Source organism: Cenococcum geophilum (genome assembly GCF_001692895.1).
Source record: "Cenococcum geophilum 1.58 unplaced genomic scaffold K441scaffold_35, whole genome shotgun sequence".
NCBI classification, from domain to species: Eukaryota; Fungi; Ascomycota; class Dothideomycetes; order Gloniales; family Gloniaceae; genus Cenococcum; species Cenococcum geophilum.
In genome coordinates, this window is record NW_027137593.1 from 1,238,494 (window position 1) to 1,249,688 (window position 11,195).

At 38.1% G+C, this 11,195-nt stretch overlaps 1 protein-coding gene across 1 annotated transcript; it reads left to right on the forward strand.

Annotated features, from left to right (window-relative positions):
* The first annotated feature begins 4,642 nt into the window (after positions 1-4,642).
* K441DRAFT_698167 (uncharacterized protein) lies at positions 4,643-5,974 on the forward strand. Its single transcript, XM_067653041.1, has 2 exons — positions 4,643-5,517; positions 5,576-5,974. Exon 1 carries the CDS (start codon positions 4,733-4,735, stop codon positions 5,507-5,509), a length of 777 nt encoding a protein of 258 aa, XP_067501425.1. The 5' UTR covers positions 4,643-4,732; the 3' UTR covers positions 5,510-5,517; positions 5,576-5,974.
* The last annotated feature ends 5,221 nt before the right edge of the window (positions 5,975-11,195 follow it).

Here is an 11,195-nt window from a genome sequence, read left to right on the forward strand (position 1 = left end):
TTTACTACTTCGGCTATATAACAAACCTCTATATATAGGCCTTTATTATTAGAATAGACATTAATAAAATCTATAAGGAAATAGCAGCTGCATACTGCGATTAGAATTATAGCAAGGTTTAAGAGCTCTAGAAGAAGTAGGGACCGGTTAGTTTACTTTAAAATCTCGTTTGGTATATTTATATAACTCCCTAGTATTATAGTTTCTTTAGGAGGATTTAAATAGGGGGTCCTTTGTTGGAATTTAATAGCTTAGAAGTACGTAATAGAGCTATAGTATTGAGATTTGCTACCTGGCAGAATATTAGGCGAGTCTCTAATTAGCTACGGCGTCGGATTTTATATTTACCGCCCTTAACGGTCGCAATCCGAGCCTTATAGTCGCAATATTTAAACTTATAATACCACCCATAAAAGCAATACTAATAATCTACTAGCTTATCTAAAATAACTAAACGCAATAGAACTTACTCTTCTTAGTTATCTTATAATTTTTAAACTATAGAGAATAAATTACTATATTCTATAGGACCTATAAACCTAGTAATAAAGCTAAAGCGCTTACTAGAGACGACCTCCTCTAGCTAAAGCACTAGCTCTAGCTCAAACACCTTTATAATTACCTCGAGATATTCTATAAGGCTATAATTATAGTAGAGGGCAATCAAATAAGTCTTACTAACCACTTTTAAACACTAGATTAGCTTCTTAAGGAGCTCTTATTAACTAAGTAGAAGTTTCTTAAACTTTCTACTTAATTACTTTAAAAATAAAAAAAGGCCGACGCTTAAGCTTATTAATACTTAGCAGACTATTTAGAGATAGTATAGGAGAAGGGAAATAAGTACTATAATAAGGCTAATAATACAGCAGCGTACTATATAGTAATCGTTCTTAATCTAACGCTTAAGATATAGTAGTTTAAGGACTATTAGAGGCCGTATCCTATTAAAAAGGATTAGATTAATAGCGTTAAGCAGAAGATTAAGGAGCTCTGACCTAATTATAAAGGCTAGTATTTATCTATTTAATCGTCCTTACTAGCGCCAGATTTAGTACTAGTTTAGTAACCTTAGTAAGCGAAGATCTATACCTCTACTTAAAATTATAAGCGCCTAAAAACGGTTTACTAAAACAATAAGACTACTACACCTCTAATTAATTGCTTTAATAAGTATCTATATACAAATAAGCTTAAGCTTAAAGAGCATAAACACTGTAACCTTATATAGTACTGGCAGGACCGCTATTTAAGCTAGCCTAATCTTGCTCGCTTCGCCCTTAATATCCTTATGGTGCCTCCTATAAGCAATGAATATAAACAACTATTTAGTAGCTATAAGATCCTCCTTAAGGCTTAACGCTCTTAGCTATAGATAGATATAATTAAGGTAAATAAGGGTCTTTAGTATAGATATAGACGTCTACTAAAGGATATATTTAATAATAAGGATATTAGCAAAGTAGAGGGAGAGCCGCGGCCACCAAAGCTCTCACCTAAAGAGGAGGCTAAGGCTCGGCTTGCTGCTGCGGTTACTGCGGAGGCTGCTGCTTAGGTAGATAAGGAGGATAAGGAGGCTTTGGCTGAAGAACTCGCTAAGGAGGCTGCTTTAGAGGGCGACGATAAGGCTGGCAATAAGGAGGAGGACCTTTCTACTGCCGATATAATGTAATATAGGTAATTTTTAGTCAGTCCGGCTACCCCAATTAACGACCTATAAGCATGCCAAGACTTACTATTTATAGTATATACTACTTATATAACTGCACTAGATTTATCCTAGAGCTCCAGGAGCCAAACCCTATCTTCTATGGAGTGGAGTGGATTCAAATCAAAATCCAGTCCAGTCCAGTCCAATGAGATCACTGGTAGAGTTAACTCTGGCTCTTAATTAGACGAAGGATTACATAGAATAGGGTAAGCTTACTACCGTCAATGAAAGAGTTAGTTCTGAAAGGTTTGATTATATAGTTTGCCGTATTATCAAAGAATGGCATTTATAAGATCTTATAGTTAGATTCTGGACGTGGAAAATATAAGATCACGGGAGAATGGGCATTAGATAGTTAAATAGCTCTTAGATTCCTTAGCTAGATTACAATACCACGCCTTTCCTACATCCTTCTTTGCTAATTTTAACAGTTATCTATCCGCTCCAAACCCGTTATATCGCAATATCCCCTTATACACTATAATCCGATCCTTATTTGCAATGAACATCTCCTGTTGGCTGCAAATCATACACTTGCCACAACCCGAAATCGTATTCATTGGTGTAAGTTTGAAAGTCCGTGTTAAGTTGCGTTTTGAGATCACAAGTATTATATGTACGCCACAGCCGAAACCCACACACCATTTCTAGTGAGCCACTGGATACAAAAGTCCAACATAATGATATGTCATCATATTCGGGAAAATCGACGGACGCGATACAGTCCGTGCCTAATATTTGTCCGACTACCCAACGTAGGTCCGTATAGGCTTGTTCCAAATTGTCATTGGTCGCGATTTGGTGTTGGACACGGACATAACTTTGTTGACAATCTAAGGCGTGTGTGAAGAGGTTAAGTAAACCGAGCATCAACATAAGAGTACGCATTGTTATGTCAAAACTATAGAAACTTAGCTTAGGTTATATAGATTTAATAAAGACGATATAGGAATACGTACTAGTAATAAAGCCACAAAGAATAAATGTGGCCGGTTGTAGTTTCGTCTTTCTTAAAAGTTTAGGTTAATGTTAAATAAGATTATACAAAGGGGTCTAATTAATTGGAGGAGGGAGGAGGTAACAAAATTTATTAGATTGAAACTTCTCGTATTCAGAATTGAGGTCTGAGGTCTAATTTGCAAGCAGGCCTTATTGTTAAATTGCTCCATATAACCATTAATAGCGGAAGTAAAGTACGAAATAGTAAAATAAAGCCGCTAATTATAACAGGGAATATAAGGGTGTAAGCCCTGTAAGCTTGTTGTGCGGCCCTATAAGGAAGAAGCCTTAAAAGCTTATTATTACCCTAAAAGCGCTAGTGTTTCAGGTGGTGTTTTGATCAAGACTGCATGGTTTTAACTTCCGGTTTGTTTTCTAATACAGTCCGTTATATTCCGACTATAGTAAAATATAAAGTAATTTAAACCTAAAAGAGTAAAGATTAGTATATTGTTTGGCTTAGATATAAACACGAGGTAAACCTATAAGCATTATCTATAAGCGTATTATTAAAGCTCGGCCCAAGGAATTAGATTAGGAAGGAGCCATCGGGACTGCTGCATTCTGAGGTATTTAGCAAGGAAAAGAACTTTAGTATATTAAGGATGGCGGAGAAACAAGGAGCTACGGAAGTTAGCGGATTAACGGTGCCATGTATTACCGGTAGCGATGTAATACAAATGGTAAAGGGGTAATACCTCCATACACTAGAAAATTAGGATATATCAGGGTATATAAATCTTAACCTAGCCGCACGCAATAATACAGAGAGAAATTTCCTGCTAACATGTAGGTAGTATATTAAATAGTTTAAAAGACTAGAGTTAAGTAGGGAAGGCAATTCTCATTATATAGAAGATATTTCCTCTAACTAGCACTAATTAAAGTTAAAGAAACGTTATTGCTTAAAATTAAAATGATATCTTCTTAAGAGATAAAGAATATAATCTAGCCCATCTATTTAAAATAAGTTATTTAAAATAGATCTAATGAACCTTTTAGAATCTAGCTAGGAATTTGCTAACAATTCCTACTGTATAGCGTCTTTAGCTACATTCAACGTCACCAGTAGGCTGCATATCGAAGACCTGCCAAAGAGGTATATTCCAATTGTTACTTTCAGATTGAAGAGCAGAATTCAGTTGTGATTGGATGTCACAACTCTTTACAACACGCCAAAGCCTGAATCCACATACCCACACCATTTTATCTGAGAATGATGAGATAAAGCAACCGTTCAATACATCATAACTGGGAGAGTCTAAAGTCGCAATGCATCCGGTATTGAGAATGGCGTTGATGGATGTTGGTAGTTGGTACCAGTCGTTTGCGAGGTCATCGTTGCTCGCAAGCGGATGGTAAATGCGGACGTAATTTTGCTCGCAACCACTTGCGTTAACAAAAGTACCAATAAGCCCTAGGTGGGTTGCTAGGACGAAGAACCGCATCCTGAAATCCTAAGTTAAATGGTAAGCAGCTGATACGTACTGTATTAAAGGGCTGTGAGGTATAAACGTACGATAGTGGATAACTTGGTTGCAGAATTTGAATTGGTATATGTACCTTAACGATTATTATAAGAATACTAGTGTAGATGTTTTATTTATATTTTGTTTTAGCTGCTGCTATAACCCTTATACTCTTCTTCTATCCCCTTAAATAATTGTTAAATTAATTCTAGGGTGTCTAATTAGTAATTTTAATAAAGTTTATATTTAACAAGGGTCCAAAACGCCGAGAGATTAAATGTGAGGCATATTTGCCCCCGAGGAGCTTATAAGGAGGTGCCAAGCCTAGCCTTCGGCTAGGCCTTGGCTACACCTAAGCAGCCCTCGGGCGATGCACCCGAGTAAGGGATAAAATAACCCTTACATTAAAGGATTTATTATAAATACAGTTGTCTCATCTACCTTGATCAACTACACTCTCAACTATACCTCTAAGCCAAATCATTATTTTCTACTTACACTGTATATTACACTCTTTAGTTAACAAGATCGCTATCTAATATCTTACGCCACAATGGCTAAACCGTTCGGTACTTTAACTGCTATTTTTCTTACCTTGCTCGGGTTTGCTATCTGTAAGGCTCAGAACATATCAATTCTTATGTACCATAACGTATCGTCAAGTCCGGACCAAGACCTATCTGCAGTAAAGGCCTACTTCTTCGGAAATTTGACCTTCAGCGAATTTTCAGCGAAACGTGCCCTCTACTCGAAGACGGTTATTGTGAAGCGGGATGTCGTCGGAGGCGAAACCCGAAATTCAGATATTACAAACGAACTTCTACAAAGTGCACATAGCTTATGCAACAACCGTCAAGCTGGATATCGAGCTGCGAGCGGTGGTTGTTGGAACGGGATACGGACTCTCCGGTGCCAACAGTGGCCTAGAGTCGGCCCAGGCCGCCGAAAGACGGTAATTAAAAGTTGCGATCCTAACACGGAATGCACCATTGTCATGGCCTATAATTGTTTGTCAAATAATGTTCGGTTCCCAATTTGTCTTCCTACAATTCAAATCGATAAGCCACAGACTCCGAAAGAGCCTGGGAAACAACCCGATGTTTACGAAGGGTCATGGTCACCAATTCCGTATAGAAACGATGACGGAACCTACGACATTTTCGCTAAAGCAGCTGACGGACAAGACTTGGCCTTTATTTACCCTCCACTGCCCCAAACGAACTATTTCGGCCCTTCTTGGGCCTGCGTGAATTGTCATTCTGGCACTCTTGGGATGTATCACGAATCGGCTTCAACTTTTGCTTATACATACTACAGTCCAAGTTCATAAATATCCAGGTATGTATTTTAGGCAACACTGTCGAATTCAGTGTCTAGCAAACTAAATATCTAGTAGGAAGTCAAATTATACCTTATTAGTTATCATACCGAGAGTCTTATGGGCTAGCAGATCATTAGAAGGCAGTTGCAGTGTGGCTATTGTAACTGACTACCGGTACCATGTCAAAACGTTATTTGTCTCACCAGCGTACCACCTTGTTTCAGTTGCCTGGACCCCCTACTTCCTGTTACCTAATACCTTCCTTATGTATTTATACCACTTGATTTCCATAGATTTAGAATCAAGTCGCTTGGTCAATTCCCACACACTGCAAAGCTTACATTAGAAGGCAGTTGCAGTGTGGCTAATAGCTTTTCAGTTTTTTCAGTTTATAAATTTTATCACTTTTATTAGTTCAGTCTAGTTTTAGGTCTCAATCGGGTTGGGAATAGTACGCATTGAACTGCATGCCACACATAAGCGATGGCTACATTAGGCTAGGAACCACCTAATTTGGGCAGTTGTGCTGCCTATTCCTTTTATTAGTCATCCATCCAATCTACAATCCACCAACCTTGGAACGGATCAGTCTACATCCACAAAATTGGTGGATTGGATTGGATTGGATATCCACAATATCCACAATCCAATCAGAGCCCTAGTGGTCCGTAATTACCACGCCGGCCAGCTGATCAGGGATTTACAGTCCACGCAGCTGTAATTTGTTGTAATTAGTCGTTCCTTGACCTCTCATTTGTCAGAGCTATCACCAACCTACATGCCTGAGGTTTTGTTCTCTTATGTAATATGGCCAGGGTAAAGCTCTCATTTAATATCCCCCTATTCTGTAGACTTAGTTCTTTACCTTACAACAAAATTTGCCCCGAATGCGTAGATCCGCTGCCTGTCGTTATACAAAGTGCAACATAATTCTAACACGGGCGAGGCGGCGGAAACGTTCTACGCGCGTACGACGTGGGCGACGAATAGTGTTGGTGGTGGGGGGCAGGCGGGCGGGGACGCAGACGACTAGGCCTAAAAGTTGTTAACAGACGTTTGTAAACACGACTTCTGTACTTACAAGCGGATTGGGGGGGGGGGGGGGGGGGGGGGGGGGGGGGGGGGGGGGGGCGGGGGGTACCAGGAGCGACCTGGTCAACTATAAGATGCTCCGGAGCGACTAGAGGAACAGGACTAGCAGGGCGAGCAGCAGAGCGAGCAGCAGAGCGAGCAGCAGGGCAAGCAGCAGGGGCGGCATCGCGACCATGGGTGGGGAGGCAGCTGTATATATTGTTAGCCACCCGTAAACATCCGCAAATGTTTGGAATATACTTACACGGGCCGGCAGGACGAGAACGCCCAGAACGGCGAGTATGAGAAGCAGCAGCAGCAGCAGCGGGCGGGCTAGCAGGAGCGGCAGCGGCAGGGTTACTAGCGATGGCATGGTACGCGAGATGAATGATCTATATCGCTTCGTAACCTCGGCTAACATACGGGTTTAATTAATTACCCTCTAATAATCCTTTTTAAATTGAACTTTAGGTTAAGTACTTCTTCTCTCTCCTTTATACTGCATATATATATATATATAGGTTCTTTATCATCACCTATATTAAAAACCATCTAGTTTAACACTGCTCTAAGCATCAATTACTTACAGATATATGACATTATTTCACCAACCAACAATCCTTTTACCACACATCATTTCTCTTCAACCTGCAAGATGGTGCAATATAGCAGGGCTATAATAGCAGCAATGCTATTAGTTCTTGGTGTTATACACCGCACCCAAGCCTTGGACTGTCAGCAAGTACAATTCGGGTTTACGTTCAACACGTGGGCTTCAACTACGGCAGGCTACTGCCAACAGGCTTGTGCGACAGCCTCAAACAGCAACTACCTTTGGCAAGTAGCACATCCTGACTCTTGTGAAGGAGCGGATGGGTTGAGCGGCATCACTCCGAATGAACAAGAAGGCGTGGACGGGAGCTGCTATTGTACCTACGTTTTCGTGATATGGAGAGCCCACAAGACCGATCAACAAGGACAGAGCTGCGCCCCTTCGGACATAGCGAACAGGATCCAGAATAACGCTAGTCCATGGTTTCAGATAACGCTAAACGACAACGTACATTGCGGTAGCTAGTAAGGAGAATTACGGTACTTGTTTGATGATTTCTCGATTTCCTTAGATGGAAGACGCTCTTAGCCGTTTTTATTAAGCCTGATTTATATTAGCGAGGCACCGTAACGTTTTAGGTCTGCTTCAAGACCTCGCAAAGCATCTTTAAGTCCGCAGTATTCGTTATTAAACTGTTGAACTGTTTAGCAAGAGATATCACATGTTTTAAGGTGTATTGTGGACATAGAGATCAATATATATATCTGCAGCTATATATACTCATGCCATCTAGGCAACAGTTGGAGATCCCAAAGAAGCTGAACAGAAACACCGAAAAAAGCTGAAATATATGAAAAGGCATCGTTCCTGCCAAAGTTGTGTATAACTAGTCCATCAAACACTCCTCTACTAGGTAGCACTAAGTGAGGCTTTTAATAGTAACTATACAACTAGTCCTCAGGGTGGGGCATAATCTAATCGATAACGATTGATATAATACACGAGATTATATTATATCATATCATATCGATTGATTTTTTTGATCCGCTACTAAATAAGCAAGTAATCTACTATAAGCTTTGCAGTGTGGAAGAATTAAGTGAACGACTTGATTGTAAATGTAGCTCTAGAGCCTCTATATATACACGAAGAAGGTGGAGGTAATAAGACATAAAGGGATTGTAGGTAACTGAAATGGGAACAGTGATCTGCACGCAATATTGATCTGCAAGCAATATATAGGGTGGCGTTGACGCTGTCTTGGAGCCTTCCAAGCGGCGATCTTGTGTCTCGGCACAGTGCCAGTAGTCGGTTACATCTACCATCGTCCTTAGCTTCCCTACTAATTAGGTATCTCCTTTCTACTCTCTATTTATACTTTTTTTTATATAAGATATAATAAAATAAAATAAAATAAAAATAGTAAAAAAGAGAGGAGATTGAAATTAGTAACTTTTATCTATTCCTTGTTATTTTCTAGTTCTATAATCCAATCCTTACCCTCTAATACTCCCGCTGCCGCCACTATAGGGTAAGAATTTTTATTGTACGACGAATATCGAGCTCTATAATCCCGCTACTTATAATTTCTACAGCACCTACTATAGAACCCTAAGAGACTTTAATACTTAGTAAAGGGGTTAAGGCCTACTAGACGACGCGGAGTCGCTATATAGGCCTCGTAGGGCTAGCGTTAATTAGCTCTCTACCTTATACAAATAATATAGGTTACTTATAATTGTATTTAGAGATCTACGGCTTTAAATTAGAATTACATTTATATATAAGGGCCTCCCCGTCTACACCTGCTTTTTTAATCGCCCCCCCCCCGCCTAAGCCTCTATATTAATTGCTAGTAAAGCTTCTACCCTCTCCTACTTATCCTAAGAGTAGTTAGTTATATAGGTATATTATACGGAGAGGAGAGTTTACTTATAGTATAGTAATATTGCTAAAGAATCTCTTATATAGTAGGACGAGAAGTATACTAGATAATTGTATTTCCTAATTCCTAGTAAAGGATAACGTTAGTAGGATTTGAACTTATAATCTATTAAGTTTAAAGTTTTTATATATTTATATACGCCACCTATACGCCTTTAGTAGTTATCTTTTACCTAAAATTATTTTATTTATATATCTTATACCTTTACCCCTTAGTATTATATAATATATCTCTTATATACCTTTCTTTGTATAACTACTATATTCCTTTTAAAATTCTACTCTAGTGCTAGCTCTTTATATACTCCGTTTTCTTAAGGTTCTATAATCTAAGCTATATTCTCTCCTATAATACTATATAACGCCTTCCTAAAAATACTCTCTCTAGTTTATTATTTGTTGGTAGGGGGGGGGGGGGGGGTACTTGGGCAGTCTCTTTGAGCTCAGCGACATGCACGTGATAGGTCGCGTGACGGCGCGCGGGCCATCGTGTAGATATCTTCTCAGGGCCATCGAGCCCCTGAGATTCTTCCTCATAGAGTATTATATGTATCATTTCCACAGCCTACTCAGTAGCCTGATATTATTTGTAGCTAGAATTAAAAGTACCTCTCTTATAAAGAGTAAAAGCCGTAGCTAGCGCTTTATTTGTTATTCTTAAGACCACTACTAAAGTAAAGAAACTTTAATTTTATATAGTACTTTAGAGCAGTAGTTATTATACTTATCCTAGCTTGCTAGTTAAGTAACCTTTTTATTTAATTTATTTGTAATTTAATTATACTTATTAAGTTCCTTATACTTATCTTATAATAACTTGTTATACAATACTGTTTAAAGAGAGGTAATAGGTTTCTCTAATTTTTAGTATATTTCCTAGAGCCGTTAAACCTTTAGAGGTATTATTTTCTGCTACTCCTTCTAAAATATCTTAATATACTTTATATAATAATTTAAATAAAAAATAAGTGCAGTAGCGTAAAGAGGGGAGTTATCTGTTCTCTGGTAATACTTATTAAACTTTGCCTATATATTCTTTACTTAAAGTAAGAGAGCTTTATTTAATCTAAAGAGTGCCTATTATATAATATTAGCTTTAGCTTAAATAAAGTACTTAGAAGAAGAGTTATATAAGAAAGTTCTTTATATATTTAATAAGTATATCTATTATAAAGAGTACTCGATTAAGTGTTATATAATCCCCTTATATCTCTAATATTGCCTAGTAAAATATCTGTCAGTATATATGTTTTAATTAACGTACACAAGTATTACTATATTGCGGTACGTATGCGGTATTAGTTAATGGATATGTTCTTCTTCTAGAAGTGGCCTAAAGCGGTAGGATATAAAGCTGCTCCTTAGCGTGATTACGTGTAGTTATATGTACTAGTCACGTGCACTTATAATATACATAACCACTAATACTAGAGCTACTCTAAAAGAGACTAAACTACATACTATAGGCTATTTATAGCATATACGCAATAACTAGGCTTTTCCTATCCATATATAATAACTCCCGCTCTATAGAGCCCGCTCTCTCTCTCTCTTATATATTCCCAATCTATTCCCTTATTTACCCACCTATAGAGATATCTATATATTCCACCCACTCTATAGCCTATAGATTAATTTAGTTTGTATTAATAAGTCATATAAGAGTTACGTAAGGTTTACCCTTTATTATAGCGTCTGTAGAGTTAGCTTCTCTATTAATCTATTTAACCTCTATAATCTATCTTCGCTTATAGGCTTACTAGAGGCATATTACATTAATTATAAGGCGCTTTTCTTAGGTGGTCCCTAATTATATAGGGCAATTATATAAGGACTTAGAATTGGTGCAGAGTATAAGTAGGAGGTTAACCTGTATAATCTTATCTATAGTGGACTTAATTACGGCGCCGATATTAATGCTATAGGCTATACTATAGAGTTTAGAGGCTAACACGCTCTAAGTAACTCTCTTATACTTAACTAAACTCTAATAAATAATATTGGCCTTCTTTATAGCATTAGCTAGTATAATAATATACCCAATCTATAAAGAGAGGTCCTTATTATTAGTGAAGGAGGCGTCTATAAATACTACTAACTATATAGTATTAGCGTCTAACTTAACAA

Excerpts from the sequence above, each read along its gene's own strand:
- K441DRAFT_698167 (XM_067653041.1), top strand. The coding sequence starts at position 4,733 with ATGGCTAAACCGTTCGGTACTTTAACTGCTATTTTTCTTACCTTGCTC.